This window comes from Panicum hallii, chromosome 9 (genome assembly GCF_002211085.1).
Source record: "Panicum hallii strain FIL2 chromosome 9, PHallii_v3.1, whole genome shotgun sequence".
Taxonomy (NCBI): Eukaryota; Viridiplantae; Streptophyta; class Magnoliopsida; order Poales; family Poaceae; genus Panicum; species Panicum hallii.
The window spans coordinates 55,794,050-55,814,204 of NC_038050.1; the positions used below are offsets into that span (position 1 = coordinate 55,794,050).

Genomic DNA, 20,155 nt, shown 5'->3' on the forward strand with positions numbered 1-20,155 from the left:
TGGGAGTAGACAGCAGCAGTAGCAGCGGTAGATCACAGATGTGTCGCCAGGGCAGGGGTGCTCCACCGAAGTCAACATTAAGAAACAGTCATCAGGCACGCCGAGGCGCTACGAGCCGTGGCCGTGGGGCGGGCGGACAGGTAGGCGAGGGGCCATTAACGCCGGCATTCATACCGGCACCTAACTGCCCGCGTGAGGTCGTGATCCGCTGATCCTGTGCTGGTAGCAGCGTGAGCCCAGCTCCACGGCCGTTGCATGCTACAGTGTCCTAGCAGCGGAGAAGGATCCACTAGGGAGCTCCAAAGGAGAGAAAACACCGGGTAGGCTCGGTGGCGAGTCAGGACACGAACGAGTCATCGAGAGGTCAGAGGGCTACATCATGTGCATAGCTGGGGAGTTCGCTCCCTACTGTTTTCTGACTATACAGGAGCGCCAAGTGACACTCATACTCTATGCGGATTTTGACTCTTTCGCGGGCACGAAATTTGGTCAAGGATGTTAGGTGCAGTGGCACTCGTCGCACAAGAAAAGCAAAGTTTTCGGGACAAGCGGCGTCAGCTCTCGAAGCTCTGGCCAACCGTACCACGCAAGAAACACCACCCGTTTGGCCATTCCCAGAGGGGGCGATCGAGGAGAGGGGGTAAGTGCCACGGCAACGGCGTGGCGATTGGCGAGTCCTTGCTCTAGCTCTATTACTGTGTCTCAGACCTCAGTGCAGCTGTGTGCAGTGCAGGGAAAGCGCAGGCATTAACGCGGCTCACCCACCACAGCGCAACCCATTCGCTCTCCTTCGGCTCCGTCGTCCGTCCGGCCCCGGCCCCCCACGCCGGCAGCGGAGTTACTTCCCCCCTCCCTCGCCAGTCGCCACCCATCGCCTCCGCGCTCCGCACCGGAGTCTCCCAGCTGTGCGCCTGTGCGCTTCGCAGTGCATGCCAATCCAGCTCGTTTCTAATTCCTCCCTCCGTCGCCAGTGCAGCCCCGCTGCAAACCCGCAGGAGCGCCATTACCGCCACCACGCCGTATTTAATCGTCGGCGACGCGGCCCTGCGCGCAGGATGCTCTTTGCCTGCCTGCCTTCCTGCTGCTGTTCAACGCTGCTCATATAAACGCGCGGCTAGCAGCGTCTGGATCGATGTCGAGGCGTGCGATGTAGTAGTGGTGGGCAGGTGGCTACCTAGGCGGTAACAGTGCTAGCTAGCTAGCTCTGCTAGGCACGCCGACGCCGGGATCCATGACAGGCCAGAAGGAAGAAATGATGGAGCAGGCGGGAGGGGCTGTGGCGACCGGAGGGCAAGGACCGACCGAGAAAAACAACGACGCCAACAACGGCGAACCGGAGGCTGCGGTCTCGGCGGCGTGCGCGCCCAAGGCCGCCGCTGTGCCCGCTGCCTTGCCGCGACACCGGCGGTCTAAGAGGTCGGTCTCCGCATGCTGCCGTCAACCGACACTTTTTCCCCCCTCCTCTGCTTCGTCTCCCTTCGCATTTGGAGTTTAAAGTTTCGATGTTTTAACTTTGCCGGCGCCGCGGTTCGTGGTGCAGTGCGTCTTCTGACAGGAACGCGGAGGCGTGCAAGCATGGGCCGGCGCATGGCGCCGCGGAGCAACGCTGCGGCCAAGCACAGGGCGCCGCCACTCCCGGCTCGTCCAAGGTTGGAGATTACTGAACTCTTCACCGCACGGGAGGATGTGGGTTACTTGTAACTGACCGCTGGCGCGTTGTGAATTCTCTGGCAGAACCCGCCGGATGCGAGGAGGTCTTGCGCCACCGCCGCCGGACTATCGGTTCACCAGGGGCCGCGAGATCATAGGCCCAACGCGTCGCCGAACCACCGCGTGTCGCTGGAGAATGATGTGAGGAGCAAAACGAAAGAAGCCATTTTCGATCCGGCGTGTGGTGCTGATCGTGTCAATAACTGTTTCTGAATTCTAGCAGGTTAGGCAGCTGCAGCTGCATTTGCATCAGGAGAGGTCCATCAGGGTCATGCTTGATCGGGCGATTGGCCGTGCATCCAGCACTCTATCTCCTGGCCATAGGCATTTCCCAGCGCAGGTATGACTGATCTGCCATTTGGCCACTTCAAAATTTTCTCCTTGCAAATTGCAATCGGTTCGTGCATCGTACGTGACAGTCAAGTCAAATGTAGAGTGTTCATTTCCATGTAGAGTGCTCCCATCATTTCCATGTACCCTGCAAGTTTCAAGTTTGCAAGTGTTCAATAATTTATTTCATATGGACTGGACACGAAAAATCGGTTATTTAACAAGATAACATTGAGCCCTGAAAAATCTATGGTTGCGTTGTTGATAGCTAGTGTAATGCAAGTTAAAGAAAGGAAAAGCAATTACCAAATCAAGAGATCATGCAAGGGAAAGTGTTACATCTCTGTTACTCAAGTACTAGTACTGTTTAATGGCATTCTAAAGACTGACAGTTGTTCTCCCTGCAGACAAAGGAACTGATAGCTGAGATTGAATTGCTTGAGGAGGAAATCGCCAACCGCGAGCAGCACGTTCTTACTCTCTACAGAAGCATCTTTGATCAGTGCATGTCTGGGCCATCATCAGGGCAGAGCTCTGGTATTTCGTCCCCCGCACACACCAAGAATATCACTACTAGAGCTAGAAGGCAGCCAAGCATAATATCAAGTGCATTCTGCTCATCCAAGAAGCTCCCAATTCAGCCTTTCCAAATCATGGAGTCGCTATCCGAGTCGGGAAGAACCAAGAATATGGTCAAGGCCAAGATCAAGCATCAATCTTTCTCAAGTGAAACGTTGGATATCCATCCTACAGCATTCCCACCAGATCCAAAAAAGGTAACACAAGAAACAATTCTCACAACATGCTCATTTATCTAATTTCAAACATTAACTGCAAATCAATCTATCACTTTGCTACATTAGTGCACCTATTTGAAAAGAATAAAGGAACAGCTTTACTCTACTGATATGCCTGCTCTAAAACACCTTGTTTACTCCATTCAACCAAAATTCAAAGTGGTCCTTTTATGTGCTATTTCGGGGGAAAATGTAGTGTTTTCATGCTCACTTTCAGAAGCATGCAGTTTTGGTACATTTTGTACGAAATTTGTACTTCTATACCGAATGATTTCAAGTCAGAATACAGAATAGCCTTTTTCATCTACTGAACAATGAAGATCATGCAGTAGGCTAATTTTAACTTTTCTTTTTTTGAAAAGCTACCTTATTCTGGGAGTAGTTCTCTGGCCCGCACTCTGAAAGATCACCTTTATCAATGCCCAAGCAAAATATCAGAAGAAATGGTTAGATGCATGGCCTCCATATACTATCTTCTGCGCACTGAGGCACCAGAAAAGCCTGAAAAGGCTCGTTCACCATTCTTGTCAAGATCATCGACAAATGTCATACTTCCTCGGAGGGTGAACGGGGAGGAAAATAGTTCATCAAACAACAAATGTACTGTGGAAATAGCTTCCATATCAGTTGACAAGAACCAGATGCCAGATGTTTCTTATGCGATTACTCACTACAGGTTGGTCCAAAATAAAATACTGCAAACTTTTACCCTCAGGTAATGTGTCCTTTGGAAATCGCAAGTAACAAATTTCTTTTTCTGTCTTGGAGTTTAGGTTGCTTGTGGAGCAGCTTGAAAGGGTTGATCTGAGCATGTCAGAAAACAGTATTAAATTGGCCTTCTGGATTAATGTGTACAATTCTCTTATCATGCATGTAATGTTGAATATTCTACAGTGACTTTGCTTAAGAGTTCTTGTTTTATTGTTTTACTGCCTTATTAATCTGTTTGTTACTCGCTTGCAGGCATATCTGGCATACGGAGTTCCAAACAGCTCGCTGAAAAGAATGGCACTGTTTCACAAGGTGAGACATGTTTCCTAATAAGTAGATTTATGGTTGACCACTGGAAGTTATCCTGAAATGCTTTGCTTTGACGCATCATGCTGTGGATAGCTTGTTGCTCGTTGCTGTAACTGTTACTAACATGAAACTCGCCCTACCGCAGGCTGCCTACAACATTGGAGGACATGCCGTTACTGCCAATTCCATCGAACACGCCTTGCTGTGCTTCAGATCTCCTCGGCTTGGTCGTGTATGTATTGCAGTTTCACGCTAAAGTTACAGTTTTTGTTTGATTATTCATGCAAAGCTGGAAACTTCAGATTAACATTATAGACTACAAATAAATAAAATTCCTTGAGCACCTTAACTGCACTACTTGAACACTCTCCCAATTTTGTGTTAAGGCATTGGTTATCAGTCTACTGAAATAACCCGAAGAACATTTTCATCACTCATGTTCATTGCACTGACATATACATAACCACATGCTAAACTGAGAATCCAACGTATCTGTCTGCAGTGGTTCGAGTCCATCCTCTCGACGGCGATGCGTAAGAAATGCGCGGACGAGAAGCAGCTGGTCCAGCTCAAGTTCGGCCTCCTGGACTGCCAGCCTCTGGCCCTTTTCGCCCTGTGCACCGGCGCTTCGTCTGACCCCATGGTACTCGCATTCACCCCTGCACCTGCTCGATCTGATACTCCATGGTCTGTTACTCTAACCATCCGCGGTCGATCGACACGTTCTGCAGCTGCGGGTGTACACGGCGAAGAACGTGATGGAGGAGCTGGAGCGCGCCAAGCGGGAGTTCCTGCAGGCGACGGTGGTGGTGCGCAAGTCCAAGAAGAAGGTGTTCCTGCCGCGCCTCGTCGAGCGGTACGCCCGGGAGGCGTCCCTGTGCCCCGACGACGTCCTCCCGTGGGCGCAGCGCGAGGGGGGCGCCGCCGCCGACGGCCGGGCGCCGCAGGACGACGCCGTCCAGCGGGGCGCGGGAGGCCGGCGCAAGGCCGCGCAGGCCGTCGAGTGGCTCCCGTACGCCGCCAGGTTCCGGTACGCCTTCGCCAGGAGCATGGTCGACAAGCCACACTGCTAGTGCTACTGCTTCACCTACGCGCGGACGGCGGACGCACGCCATCAGTCGTAGACACGTATGTGGTCGCTGCGAGCCTGTGATGCAGCGATAGCCGATGGCCAGATGTGATCGTGTAAATGCGTCGTTGATGCTGCAATGTCGTTGTGATTTGGATCATTGGAATGGTACGCGTGAACTCGTGTAGCTATACTAGTAACCAAGCAAAGTCCTATGTCTGGGACGAAGGCTGTCTCTGCCAAAAGTGTACAGAGGAGAGTTCAGGTGGATTCGTTCGAATTGTTGAGAGCGACTGTTTTCCGATGGGTGGTGTATGGCCGGAACTGAGGAACTCGCACTGCTGCCAAAATTCCCCGAGCGGCTGAGCGCGAATAACAAACGCCGAGTGGAGCTCCGATCCTTCCAACCTGCACGCGGCGGGCGGCCCGTGTGGTGTGAGGGCGCGAGATTCCGAGGAGGGCGTGGTGGGTGAGAATGCGAATGAGCGACGTTGACCTCGTGGGTCCCCACCGAGCGCGGTTCCTGGACCCGGTCCGTGCACCGAGCAGCCTGCGGGCGGAGTTCAGGCGAGCAGCAGCATTGATTAGTTTCGTGTTCCCAAGACATAACTTGATGAGGCGGTGGAAACTTGAGAAACAAGAAGGTTTTTTTTTTGCAATTGTGAGAAAGAAAAACCCAGTTTGATGGCATCATATTGCACGTGGAGACTTGAGAAAGAAGTAGTTTTCCAAAAAAAACTTGAGAAAGAAGACTGCGGAGAAGGTAGTAAATCGTGGTAAATAGATATCTGATTTCTCTTTTTTCAAAAAACATAGATCTTTGAATTAGCATGAAGGTGACATATTCTCACTTGTGTCTTCTTGTGTAGTCCCACATGCCACAAAAGGTCGTCTAGTATTAAAACCATGTTCTCCAGCAGTTCAAATTATTTTATTTTGATCTTTTATGAGACACTTAATCGGGATTGAGTTGTTCTTATCTTCGTGAGCACATCAAAAGACGAACTTAATAGAGACCATAATGATTTTATGTGTTACACTCCTTAACGTCGCTTTTGACCACTCATCGGCTCCATATTACAATTACTCCGCACTTTTGGTTGCTTTCTTTCATAATTCATGCATGAGCAACAAGGCTCGTATCATGTGCCTCTTATGAAGAAACTATCCTGCGTATTCCAGAAAAAATATAAAGAAACTATCATCATCCAACCGGTACACGTGAGCATCTTGTATCCTCAATTCTAATTCGATCAAATCTTGGCATAAACTGCAAACATAGACATAGTCAAGCATGTATTACTAGTCAGAAAACACACCAATTTAGATGGTCAAGACTATTCTATCCACTTTATTCAACTTCAAGTATTTTTATTTATTTTGGTTAACTGACTTAAAAAAAGTCTATTTAATATGTTTAGATAGTTTGAGATATTTTATTTACTCTATTTTGTCAACAGAAAAGTAACAATTCTGAAAGATTTTTAATTTATTACGGCAAAATGAGCAAACATGAAAGTTCATTTGATATTTCCTATCATGTAGTTTGTATGATTTGTTCCTTTGAGCGTTATTAAATTCGTATATCTTCATACCTACGACCGGTGGTCCACGGGCCAACTCCACAGAAGCGCTGACACCTGCAAGTCACGCTCCATCGGTCCACTTCCCAGTGACTCAGAACGCCGCTCCTCGCGAGTCGCGACAGACCAGAGTCTCGTCACAACCCAGGCGGTCACCCGGCCAGACCCAAAACCAAAAGCCAACCCAGCGCACCCCCCCCCCCCCCCCCCCAACCCCGCTCCAGTGCGTCGCCTGTGCCCAGGAAGTGACTGGTGCCCGGTGCGCGAGCCGCGTGGTGCCTCCCTGCGCAGCCGAACCACAAAACCCCACCCCACCACCACCTCCTCCTCCCCAGTCTCCACCAAGCTCCGCTCCCGCCTCCTCCGCTACCTTCGCTTCGCCGCCGGCCACCGCCCCCCGGCCCCGACCGCGACGCTTCGGGCTCCGCCTCCGCCGCAGCTGAAGAGCTAGGGTTTCCGGCGCCGGGCGCCGGGGTATGAGCAGCACCCGCCGCCCCGCAGGATCTAGGGTTCCGACGACTCCGCTCACGGATGGAGGGTGGTAGAAGGGCGGGCGAATCCCTATCGGTACCTCTCCATTTTCCCCCTTCTATTGTCTTTTTACTCGGCGGGCCTTGCTTCTGAGCTGCAGTGTGCGGGTGCTGTGGCCTGTGGGTTACCCGGGTCTTGCGCGTAGCTTGGCGTGCTAGGGTTTGTGGTGGGTGGCACTGGAGCTGGACCGCCTTGTTTTCGGGTGTTTTCGACGGGGTGCAGTTGCGGTTCCTGCTTGACGCTGGGAATTAGGGTTTGCAGCCGTTCTAAAGTTGTATCATGCGATGTGCCGTCAGACTCGTTCAGGTGGTTTGCGAGCTTGATTAGTTCAATTCAACTGGTGTAAATTGCGGCTTTGCTTGTGGAGGGTATGTTTTGCTCATTTGCTGGGACTGTAGTGCTAACGAACTCAGGGTGCTGAGGTCAAAGTGCGTCACCATGTTGTCTTCTCGGGGCAGGAGGGGTATGGTTTTAGTTGACAGAGGATGTTCTGTTAGGAGATTGTATTTCATGTAGAACTTGCCTCTCTTTTCATGCCTTGGAACAGCCATACCATTCATTGTGGTTTCAGTGAGTACCTTTGATTTTGTGCCTAAGTCACCAAGTTCCTGGGACGATGGGATCGAGGGACGAGAACTAGAACGTGGTACGGCACTTGAGATGGATTTTTACACAGCTGGGACGAAAATGTTCCCACGTCCCGTCCCCGGAACGGTGTTCCCGGAACGAGGAACGCAGGGGCGTTCCACGTTCCCGGTGACTATGTTTTGTGCGAGTTATTTGTTATACAGCAAGCATCATTAGTGGGTACAAGGTGGTGGTCTTGTAGAGTTGTCTGAGATGCTGCCTGCCGCGTAAAACACTACCCCTTATCTTACACACACATACACACGCACGTATGGTATTATTTTGCTCAATGATTTTTTGGGATGTCCATCTGAAGAATGAGTGACTAGGTAGTTTTTCTCCCATGTATGAATTGTGTTATATGTAAATGTGATGCTCCAATATATTTAGCTTTTATCCCAAGTTGCTAATATATGTTTGACTAACAGGGACTTTGACTTTATGTTTGACACTTCTCTATTTTGCAGGCATACACCCATGGATCATGACGATAGTGATTTTCAGAGCCAAAACTTTCAACTAGTTGGTGAAGACAGTAACAGGTTCCCTTCAGGTTTGCGGCCATTTACACTGCCAAAACTTGATATCGAGGACCAGCTACAAGGCCATCTTCGATTTGATAATTTGATAGATTCAGAAGCATTTTTCAGCGTACAAGGGCACGAGAGTAATTGGATTGAGGTTTTGTCCACTGGAAGCAGTGTTGTTGATTTTAGTTCCAGTGCTGCTGAATCGTGCTCTGTATCTAAAACAAATAATGTCTGGTCAGAGGCAACATCCACGGAATCCGTGGAAATGTTATTGAAATCAGTGGGAGAAAATGAGACAACGGATAACATGGACAGTAATGCACACCTTCAGTTAAGTGGTACGGACAGTCAAATTGATCAGTCAAACGTGCATCCTGAATCCACTAACTCTCCGACAGATAGTACTGTAGTGCCAACTGAAAAAGATCAGTCTCAGAGTCTCCGAGCTCCTTTCTTGATGGACAAGAAAGCTGAGCAGACAACAGGTTCTGTTGCTGAGAAGTGCATAGCAAGTGAGAAGTTGTCCTCTTCAAATAACACATCAGGAAGCTGCCCAGCTGTTGGCAGCTATTTTGAAGGAGTTCAGGAGGACCTTTCTCTGGACAAACTCAATGTACCCTCCACCAAAGTAGATTCTAGGAACTTGAATAATGAACCTTTCACAGGGTTGGCTCCCCTTCAAAATATATATGTCACTGATTCCTATCACTTTGAACAGGATAATAAAGAACCAGAGGTTGATGTTGTGCCTCAGGATTCGAAGGTTTGCCATTTTAACGAAAATAAAGTTGAAGGAGGACTACCTGAACTACAAAGTTTGTCATGTGCTGGTCAGTCTTTGGGCGCTGTGAACTTGTCCAGTCAAGTTAGCAATGAAACTCTATTGTCAGAAAGTTCTGATGGATTGCTAGAGGCCATTACAAATCCAGTTAAGCTGCACAGAAGTGATGGTACTTGTAATATAGTCAACAGCACTCTTCAGCCATCTTTTTCCCCAGTGCAACATGGAACTGAAGGTCTGAGTAGTTCAGTTGACAGGAGCAATGAACTCATAGTCAACGAGTTTGGCATTAGTTCAACTTCTGCTCTATCTCACCGATCTGAGGCAGACTCACGAAATTCTAATCCTCATCTTGTCAGTTCTCTGTCTCCCAAAAGAAAGGTCACTGATGCCACTGATGTTCCTGAAGAAACAATGAATGCTGGAGCCAGTAGTACAAACATCAGCTGTACTGGTGATGAATCAAAACTTGAAGTGTTGGAGCACCATAAAGATTCTGTTGATAACCTAGAAAGTGGTGCCATGGAAGAAAAGACAATGGAGAAAATACCTGTAGTTTCAGGAAATATGGAGCAAATGGTGGAAAATAACCATGAAGAAAATGCTAGTGGTGCAACAGGTACATCAAAAGATAAGGTTGACTCTTCTGACAGTATTGCACCTGAAAACTCTTCAGCTGATGCTTTCAATGCTTCAGAGGATCCGACCATTCCCTCAATAAATCATGAGGGGTCATTCAATGAACGTGATACTCCTGGTATAGAAGAGGAGCCTGAAAGCTCGCATTTGGTCCTTTCTACTTCTGGGCCTCATGAGAAAATGTCAGCACCGGTTATCAGTTCAAGCAGTGGTATCACTTCAACCACTGTTACTGACACTTTTGGTACTCCAGCGGATAAAAATGGCTGTTCAATAGGTGTTTCTGCTGCTGATTCTTCTGCTTTACCAGATGAGAAGGATTTGATTGTGTCCACGATAAATCATGAGGTGCCATCCAAGGAAGGTGCGAAGTCCGCTTTAGGAGATGAGGACAACAATGTAATTTCTCCTGGCTCTGAACCAGGTGGGGTAATGTCAGCTGTGCCTGCGGACTCAAACATTGATGTTTATGGTAGTACTGTTTCTGTTGCAAAAAAGGAGGAATACAAAGAGCAGGCTAATTCTTTGGGTGGTTTGCCCACAGGAGAAGCTCAGGATAAATCAGGTGAGCCTTTTGTTTATGTTTTTCTCCTATTGTGGTATCGATTAGTTGGGCATTTTTCTGAAGTGTTGGGTGCTTTTTAAGCTTGTTTTACCAATGAAACTGATGATGCTGGGATCCATTCAGGTAACCATCCAGATGGTTCTTCACCAAAATGCCAGACTGATAGATCTTCGGTACGATGTGAACATCATACAGATCCAGCCACACCACCTGCATTAGGCATATCAAGTGGCAAGGTTGCTGAAAAGGTTGTCGAAACTCCGCAAACTGCAAGCAATGATTTGAATGCACATGTGCAAGGTCAGTTGTTTGCTTTAGCACAATGTCAATGCAGCTATTATAATTCCTGTGCTCACCATTTTGAAGAAGAAAATCCAACATTTCAGACTCTGCACATTTATGGTCTATCATGCATGCGCCATAATGCCTTCCCTGATATGTACCAGGCTTATCTTAGTCACTAGTGTCACATGTGTACTATAATCACTTATTCACTTATTGACCTATCTTAATGTACATTTTAAGCTTCAGGAGTGGAAAAAATTAGATGGTTAGTGAGTGTAATCTGTTGGTACTTTTCTTCCTGTATCGTAATCCCCAGTCTGAGCAAAGAATTTGGATTGGGAGATGAACACACCTATGTAAAGCTGTCATTCCCAGCGTATTCATATACGCGTTAAGCCTTGCTAACTTAAGCACCGGAATAACTGTGGGCTGCAATGTGACTTTTTTTTTTTTGCAACAGATGCAGTGTTAAATCATGGTACAAACCATAGTCCTGGTACTGTTACATCCCAGGGCAAGGTAGGCTCAAGCATAGTGGAATCTGGCAACGGTAATGGAATCTGTACCAGCGCTACATGTGGCTCCCCTTTAGTGATCAGTTGTTCCGAACCCTCTCCCCAGGAAGGTGGACAGGGCAGCAGTGCACTACTTCATCATACACTAGATGGACAGTCTGGGGATCCAAAAGATTGTGAAGCCTCCGCTGATGCTGCTCAGAGCTCAAAACAATGTTCTACCAGAAATGTAGAATCTGCTTCTGGTTCTGAGGAGACTAATACAGCAGGAGGTGATAGAAGCTTCTCGTTTGAGGTGGGAGCTCCACCAAATGCATCTGAGAAAGCTCATAGCCCTGTTTGGAGCCCGTTCCCTAGATACAAAGCTTCTCAGAGTACCGAGGTCTGCCTCTCTCTCTCTCTCTCTGTGCGTGCGTGTTTGTTTGTGTGTGTGTGTGTTTTGGTGGGGGTGGGGATTAGCTAGTTATGATGGTATGACCTATTAACATGGCTTATTGTATCCGTATTTTAGATAACCCCAGGAAATCCTCAACCTGGAAGTTCATTGAAGAGTATAAGTGATGATAGTAAGGAAACATCTATTGCAAAGGCTGGTAAAGAACAGCTGTCAGAAAGGAAATTGGCTGAAAGTGCTGGTGGCCCGTCAGACAACTCTAACATTGGCGATGGCACCAAGAGTAACAGTTCACCGCCAGAGCAGTCACAGCAGCAACCAACCCCTGACTGTTCTGGTATACAAACCTCCTATATTCTGACAGTTCAGAGCTATTAAATTTACTTGATTTAAATATTTCTGTTTCTTCTGCAGATTTGGTGAATTTTCCGTTCACAGATCCACAGCATTTGCAGCTACGTGCACAGATTTTTGTTTATGGAGCTCTTATGTGAGTCATGATGTCTTAAATTACTCATATGCCAAATATAAGTCCATATAGCCTTCTCTCAAATGCATAAGTCCATGACTACTCGAATGCAAATTTTTACCTTTTCCTTCCATGTCTTCCCCTTCTTAAGTGCACCCCAATGGCCTAACTAATGCAGTTAACTTGCCTCCTATCTTAACTCTACCAATAATTGACGGACAATATGTACATTGTGCCCCTCACCGTAATTCTTGTGTCCAAGTTCAAATAGATGATATTTGGGATTCGATGAACTATTTATTTTCAGATGTGCAATTTAACATTAATTATTTTTCTTTGGGCAGTCAAGGAACACCACCAGGAGAGGCTTACATGGTGGCAGCTTTCGGAGAGTCTGGTTTGTCCAGTTTCATTGTAGAATGTAATCCTTTTTCTTTTCCACCTTCTCTATGTATCTTACAGATTTTTTTTGTTAAATGGACAGTAGGTGGTGGTGGTAAACCTACATGGGAGGCAGCTTGGCGAGCTGCTCTTGAAAGATTTCAGTACCAAAAATCACTTTATACTGGTTTAGAGACCCCCACAAGTTCACGTATAGGTAAGCATATCAGATATAAATGTATATATATGACATATATCTATTTTTTTTCTAATTATTCCTGATCATTCGAGTTTGCAGGTAGTTCCGTGCCTGAAAAAGCTAGTAAGGGTACAACAGTTAGAACTGCACCAGCTAGCAAAAAGGGTGGCAAAACTGTGGTACCAGCACATTCTACTGCAACCCTGCACTCTCCAACTTTTAATGTGCCTCTCGGTAGTTCTACGTTTAACCTGCAAAGAGGTACTCATCTGGATTTTAGCCAGGCAGTATCACCATTTACATATAATTCACACATGAGGCAGCCGTCTCCTGGTGTTGCCCCCTGGTATACTCAGAGCCCTGGTCCACGTTCTGCACCCTGGCTGATTCCACCACAAAACTTAATATTTGATTCATCAATGCAACCAGCTGGTCCTACAAATGAAACCGCAAAGGGGGCATCATCCAAAAATATATCCATTTCGCATACTGTTTCGCCTGTTTTAGTTCCACCTAGTCCGGCACCTTCTATTGTTTCTTCTCCAGCGGCTGTTGTGAATGATGAAAAACAGAAGGTACCAGCTTCTAGCTCTAAGCATGGAACAGCATCACAAAAGCCAAGAAAAAGAAAGAAAGCTTCAGCAAGTCCAGAACAGCAATCTGTCACTGCCTCCCCTCAGCTCAAAACAGACGTCACGTCTTCTACTCCTGCCACTAAGCACACATCAGGATTCACTTTATCTACCCATTCTCCAAGTAATGCTTTGGTTAGTAGGGTTGTTCCTAACACAGGTCAGATCACCTCTTTACCTAACTACCAGATCACTGGTGGTATGGATAGTGAGCAAAGAATCATCTTTTCGGAACAGATCCGTGGTGCAATAGAACAATCAACTGGACAAGCCAAAGGTGCAAGTATGCACTCAGTGGAGGCAGTTAGGCATAAAGAAGGCATATGGAGCCATCTATCCACAATCTCAAGAAACAAGTTACCTCGTGAAGTTGAAGAGAAGCTTACCTCAGCTGCAGCTGCTGCTGAAGCAGCAGTTTCTGTTGCAAAGGCAGCTGCAGAAGCTGCCAAGATGGCGTCAGAGGCTGCATTGCAGGCGAAGATGATGGCAGAGGAAGCACTTAGCTCTTCTACATCTCTAAAGTCCATGCATCATGAAGCTGGTGAATTTAATATCAGTAGCAATCCACCTGGCCTGTCAAGTTCAACAGCAGCATCATCTCTGAAAATTAAGGACAACAGTCGTACCCCGGGTTCCATCATTTCAGTGGCACGGGAGGCTGCTAGAAAGAGGGTTGAAGAGGCATCTGCAGCTGCAAAACGTGCAGAAAACTTGGATGCCATACTGAAAGCTGCGGAGCTCGCTGCGGAGGCTGTGTTCAGAGCCGGAACTATTATTGGAATGGGTGAACCACTACCTTTTACTCTAAGGGAGCTCTTAGAAGCTGGCCCGGATGGCTACTGGAAGTCTGAGAGTGTGAGGAATAAAGCTGGAAGTGGTAATCACAATCCAGTAACAGAAACATTGGAGGTAGATGCACCTGCTAATTTCAGTAAATCTGGCAGAAAGCGTGGTCGGAAACCTAAATATGATCAAGCACTACCAAATTTGGAGCCATCTTCAAGTGGCAAAGAATTGCAGCCAGAAGGAATACACTCAGGTAAAGTTACAATAAACTTTTGGCATACCAATACCATTGTTCACCTCCAGCTCGTTTACCTTTTGTTTAGCTAATTTAGGACATGGGGTTGAAGATGTTCCCACCACTATGGCACTTGATGGTAACAGAAATAGTACAGCACCAATAAGCATTATCTGGAATGGCATTGAAAAGGGATCTGCTGTCGAGGTCAGTTTCTTTGTTTGGTTTGTATATGGTAGTCAGTGTGCTGCATTATCTCTGAACTCTGGATTCTGGAACTACCTTCTGTTATTCTTGTTCTTCATAGTATGTACTCTAATAATCTATGATATTTACCGATATATTCCCTTGCTTGTTTCCAGAAATGCTATCCAATTAAATTCACACACTAATAAAAATCAGAAAATGTTGTTGCTTGAACCTTTTAATATTAATATGTTAGTAATGATCATAGAAACAATATTGGAGTCCTTGCTAACAAATATATTCATTTCGTTTTTGAGATTTATGCTTCATTTGTGCACAAAACTTCTGATGTACTTTGCTTACATTTTGAAACAGTCATGACATCCTTAAGTTTTTACATGTTCTCTATTAGTACAAGTATTTGTCAGCTTTGTTGTGATCTAATGTGATTTGCGACATCAACTATTCAACCTTCGAAAGTGTCATTTCATTTTGTGTTCAACAGGTATTATCTGACAAGGGTGGTTTTGGAGTAGCTTGGTTTTCTGCCAAGGTTGTTGATATAAATGAAAATAATGCATTTGTCAGCTATGACAACCACAACGGTGGGTACCCATTCGTGCTTTTGTCTTGATGCTCCTTCCATGGTGTCACACTTTTTTTTTAACCTTTTCACATCTAGCTATGTTCATTTAGCTGTTAGGCCTTGTATTAACCGATCTTTTTCAGGAACTGGTCCTCATGAAGAACGAGTGCCATTGATTCCAGATGGGGATAAACCGCCTCAAATACGTCTTCCTTACCCTGCAACCCTCACCAAATTCAAAACTAGGAAACGGCGCAGGGAAACAGCAGGGAGTTGTTTATGGGTTATTGGAGATCACGTAGATGCTTGGGTCAATGATAGGTATTCAATGTTCTCTACAGTTTTCATGGAAAATTCTCTAATTTTTACCAATCGTCAGATTATGTTTATTTTGGGAGCCAAGCAGTTGAAGAATGTGGATAGCTAATGCTTATCCAAAGCTTGATGTTATACTTTTCAATGCTTTCCACCATTTCACTATTTTAGGATGGAGGTTAAATGTGCAGAACCAGTTCACAATTATTTCAAAAGGGATCTTAACACTACTTTTACTAATCGTGGTTTCGCTGATATTCTGTCGGTCCTATGATATGATGATCTGTCTGGCAAGAATCAGCCATAACTGCATAGTTCAAACTAAGTGAAATTTGATGTGGAAGCTTAGGGAAACAGGAAGTTTTGTTTACTTGATCTACTTGCATTTGAGACCAAATTTCTTCATATCTCTTTCCCTCGTTTGTCTGGGTTTGTTGCATTAGATACTTTGTAGTTGTTGGGTCTGTTATTGAAGTTTACCCATGCATGAAGTTATTCTACGTCTGAGCGTAGGTCCCAATTCTTTTGAACTACTATTCTGGCTTTATTTTTTCACCTCTATCTTGTTAGAGCTTTCGCGTAAGTTCCCAAGGTACTTGCTGTAAATTGGTAAGATATTTTCTACATGTGATTAGCTGAACCATCCATTTTCTGTTGCTTGTTATGACATGAATTACAGCTTAAATTGCTGCTTGATACAAGTTTACTATTTGTTGTGGAATCAGTGTCCTTCAGTTACTATTTACTTTATCTGATGCTTGTTTCTTTTAGCAGTTGGCGTGAGGGAGTTATTGCTCAGAATTATGAGGGTGATGAGACAAAGTATGTTGTACATTTTTCAGGTAATTTGCATTCTGCCTCCTCTTCACGTTTTTCTCCCTTTTACCTGGTGGTGTAATTTTAATGTTATATATGTGTTCTTTTGAGTACTATATTTAGAACTGAGCCTTAAAGGCTAGATACAGCGGTTTGGCATTCATCAGTGGACTACAGGTGTGAGATGCCAAAAGAGGAAGCCCATAGTGGCACTGTGAATTTTCAAATTGGCAGAAACAACATTCCTATGCTACATCAAACTAGATTAATATAACAAACTATTCTAATAATTGCGTGTTTCTAACAAAAAAGAAGATGGCACAGCTTATGAGATACTTCCTCAGTCTCCATCCCTTGCTGCAGCATTGTTGATCAGTTTTGTTGGAGATTAAACATGCCTGCCACCTCAGCTGTTCTTTAGCTTCTGCAGTCTCTGTCCCTGGCTGCAGCATTGTTAATCAGTTTTGCTGGAGATTAAACATGCCAGCCACCTCAGCTGTTCTTTAGCTTCTTAAGTGCTATGTAATTTTCAAAGTGTGTCCAGGCCGTCCTCCCCAACAACCCAATATATCGATAAATCATCTTCAATGTGGAGCCTGCACATAAAGTGCTATTGTTCTTCATTAGTATCTGCAACTTTCCATGTAACTGCAACTCTGTCCGTGTAGTATTCTTGAAATGTTGGCCACTGGCCAGCGTCAAGCACTAGATACACAACATGTCTCTTTCTCCTTGCCTAAGATCACACAGATTTCACCCCAAACAACTTAGGGGCTATCATAGCCAAGTGAAGCTATATAATATATTCTTACTCTTAATTGATAAGCATGGTGGACCATCCACCTTTGTTGCTGCAAATTAACATATGAAATCGATTTCATTGGATAAAATGTAAATGATAACGAACTAGAAACCTCCAAATGTCAGGAATAAATGCGAAAGACGCCAATGAGCCTTTATCAAACCATGGGGGTACATATAGCACTGGGCTATTCAATTATGCCCCTGAGCTGAAACTGATAACTTTTAAGTCTTGACAGAATCAATGGGCTGTTGATTTCTTTTGTAATTGTTTTATCTGCTGTATTGTGACATGTTATCATCATTAAAGTTTAACCTTGTCCTAATTGTTTATTTTCAGTTGGAGGTGGTGGTGAGTCATTAGTGGTTGATAGTTGGAATCTTCGTCCGTCACGTGTTTGGAAAGATGGTCAATGGACAGAGTGGTCCCGAGCAAGAGAAAGGAAATCTAAATCTAATAAGGTTGGTTTTACTTTCTAGACTTTTTGTATTTTCTCTTTGTATTATTGCACAATGACCGAATTGCCATACCCTGTGTTTTTAGGGTGATTCACCTCTTGAGAAACGCCAAAGGACAGACCTGCTTCAAGCAGGTGGCGATCTATCCATTGTTGGTGAAGCAGGGGGTCCCTCCAAGGATAAGAATACCAACAATACAAAAAAGCCGGAGGATCTAAAGCCATTGGGTTTGTCTCAGAGGGAAATGGTTTTCAACGTTGGGAAGAGTGTAGTTGAGAATAAATCTGATGCTCTTGCGTTCAAACGGCCTGGATTGCAGAAAGAAGGATCAAAGGTCGTCTACGGTGTTCCAAAACATGGAAAGAAGAAGAAGTTTATGGAAGTAAGCAAACATTATGATGCAGGCCAATCTGACAAGATTTCTGAGGGCAATTCATCAAGCAGATTTGCAAAACATTCAATGCCACAATTGCCAAGACCACGTGAAAATACCTCCAAAGTTGATCATAATAGAGGAAGGAGAGTAGCTGAGATGAGGTCTAGAATACCTAAACCTACAAAGTCACAGAATGTTGCAGCTAACAGTGTTCATGACAAGGATTCCTTGCCCATGTCAGTTCCGAATTCTGGTGTTTCTGAAAGGAGTTTTACTTTTGCGGGAAGTACCACAAGCACTTCCAACACTCAGAAGCCCACTGTAGAAAAAAATAATTCTGCGTTGGGCACGAGCCTTAGAACTGAAGTTCCTTCTGTTTCTGAAATGCAAGCTGCATCTACTGATCCTACTTCCAAGCAGAATGTGTCCACTAACAATCGAGCTAAAAGGAAATATGTTCCTGCTGTGGGTAATGTGAACAGAGGTACACTTAGAACCTCTGAAAAGACTAGTTCTGATTCTGGTGAGCCCCAAAGGACTAGTTCTGATTCTGCTGAACCCAGACGATCTAACCGGCGAATTCAACCAACATCAAGGGTAAGCACAACAAGAGTATATCTCTGTTGCAAGTTGCAACACATTTATATTAATATAGATGTTGCCCTTGGATTCCCTTCTGTCATTGAATGTTAGTAGTACGGCTCTTTCTTTCCCTAATTGTTTACTCTGCATGAAATTATAATTTTGCTTACTACATACTCGTATGCTATTTTCTTGTGGTTATTCTAGCCTTTTCATACTTCGTTTTGTGGGATCATTTGAGATATGTTACGGTGCTTATTTCATACACCTGAGTGGTGCTAGTGTGCGTGCCTGCTGTGGAACTTATGGAATTTTCCTGAAATGACCTACACATCAAATTTTTTTTGTTGTTTATGGCCAACTTTCACTCCAATGTTTTGTGCTACAGTTACTGGAGGGTTTGCAAAGTTCCCTCATAATCTCCAAAGTTCCTGGCGAGAAGGTTCCTAGGAGCAATTACAAAAGTGCTTCATCGAGAGGTAACTCTTACACTTATTTCTTTAGTTTACTTTGTTTTTTTCCTTCTGTGATGATCATTCTGTTATGGAATTTATTGTGTGAACAGGGAGAGCTCATGGCTGAGAAAAGGCACCACAACACTATTTTGGTGGAACAGCTCTCCTCAGCTCTCCTTGTTGTACATAGCTGCAGCCTTCCGGTATGGAAGCCGAAGGATAGGATTGGAGTAGAAGCCTTTATTGGAGCACAAGGATTCGGATGTATGATAAACTAGCATAAGTTTATTATGTTTCCATTTTCTTTTGCTTTGCTTGAATCAGACGTAACTCTTGCCGACTTCCGTGTTGTAGAATAGCCATTAATCTCGTAGAAACCACCTTTTAGTATGTGTGGATACACTGGGAAAGAAATTGGGTGTGGCTTAAATTTATCCAACAGTTTATAATGTCATGTGGGGCCGTGACCCATAAGCGATGCTTGATCATTCATTTCCCTTCTTTAAGTCGAGCTGGCTGCAATCACCGAAGCAAGATGTGTGCCGTTATGTAGTGAAGGCTGTTGATCGTTCATTTTTTTTTGTTTTGTTTTGTAATGCTTGTTGCACCCGTGGAAAGTGGAAACGATGCCAGGAGTGCTAAATTGCTGGTTTGTACATGGTTGTATGAATATCTATCATGGTCTAGATGTGTGGTTGGTGTCAGAGATCTTGATAACCGATGCCGCAGCCGGTACTAAAACTTGTGATGCATCTACTGTTCCTGAATTTGGCACGTGCGGAACTTCCAAGAAAAATTTCGTCAAAATATCTGCCTTGTGTTGTCCTTGTTCCAAATTATAGAGCGTTTTGCATTTTTAAATACATAAGAAATTCTAAAATGATCTATGATTTATAACGAAAAATCTAAAATGATCTATAATTTGGAACGGAGGATTTGTAACGGAGAGTAGCTGTACGATCTATGATTTATAGCTGAAAATTTAAAATAATCTATAATTTGGAACGGAGGGTTTGCAAAGGAGAGGTGAAGAGGTAGCCGTACTCTCGGAAGTCAAAACCCATGAAGACTGATCACTCATGGGAGGAGTTGTGATTCTGCCGAGCACTGAAGCTCCCATCCCAGAACTCGACCACGACCAGCTTCACAGGCGAGCACAGGAGCTATCTCCCTCAGTGTGGACATGAGGTTGAGTTTGAGACACTCCTTTCAGAATCTTTTCAGAGAAATCAGTCGATTGGGCATTCTTAAACAGCTTGAGCAAAGTATTTCCTCTATTTCAAATTATAGATCGTCTTTACTTTTAGATACATGATTTTTACCGTTCACCTATATATACACTATGCCTACATATATAACAAAAACTATGTATTAAGAAAAGAGAAAAAGTTTACAATTTGAAACGAAAGAGAGTAGCGAGTATCTCTATTTCATTCCATCCTGCTGAAGCCCCCGTGAACAATCGCTCAAAAGTAAGCTGGTTGATTTTGAACAACTTCAT

The 20,155-nt window shown here is 44.9% G+C and overlaps 2 protein-coding genes across 11 annotated transcripts; both read left to right on the forward strand.

Annotated features, from left to right (window-relative positions):
* The first annotated feature begins 460 nt into the window (after nt 1-460).
* Nucleotides 461-5,206, forward strand: LOC112878004. 5 transcript variants are annotated; one of them, XM_025942381.1, is made up of 12 exons: nt 461-640; nt 707-1,416; nt 1,541-1,649; nt 1,735-1,851; nt 1,931-2,050; nt 2,448-2,816; nt 3,200-3,513; nt 3,611-3,710; nt 3,801-3,860; nt 4,003-4,089; nt 4,360-4,500; nt 4,589-5,206. In XM_025942381.1, exons 2-12 carry the CDS (start codon nt 1,232-1,234, stop codon nt 4,928-4,930), a joined length of 1,944 nt encoding a protein of 647 aa, XP_025798166.1. In that variant the 5' UTR covers nt 461-640; nt 707-1,231; the 3' UTR covers nt 4,931-5,206. The 5 variants fall into 5 exon arrangements, with proteins under 5 accessions (XP_025798166.1, XP_025798164.1, XP_025798163.1 ...); XM_025942379.1 differs by having other exon boundaries at nt 719-1,416; XM_025942378.1 differs by having other exon boundaries at nt 729-1,416.
* A 1,524-nt stretch (nt 5,207-6,730) lies between these two features.
* LOC112875259 lies at nt 6,731-19,306 on the forward strand. Of its 6 annotated transcripts, XM_025939046.1 has the most exons (18): nt 6,731-7,076; nt 8,135-10,182; nt 10,306-10,482; nt 10,928-10,986; nt 11,089-11,364; nt 11,494-11,713; nt 11,791-11,866; nt 12,190-12,242; nt 12,330-12,443; nt 12,525-14,096; nt 14,167-14,285; nt 14,770-14,869; nt 14,994-15,171; nt 15,937-16,007; nt 17,123-17,244; nt 17,327-18,214; nt 18,588-18,678; nt 18,765-19,306. In XM_025939046.1, exons 2-18 carry the CDS (start codon nt 8,145-8,147, stop codon nt 18,779-18,781), a joined length of 6,171 nt encoding a protein of 2,056 aa, XP_025794831.1. In that variant the 5' UTR covers nt 6,731-7,076; nt 8,135-8,144; the 3' UTR covers nt 18,782-19,306. The 6 variants fall into 6 exon arrangements, with proteins under 6 accessions (XP_025794831.1, XP_025794826.1, XP_025794827.1 ...); XM_025939041.1 differs by having other exon boundaries at nt 10,928-11,364; XM_025939042.1 differs by having other exon boundaries at nt 10,928-11,364; nt 15,940-16,007.
* Nucleotides 19,307-20,155: the final 849 nt, after the last annotated feature.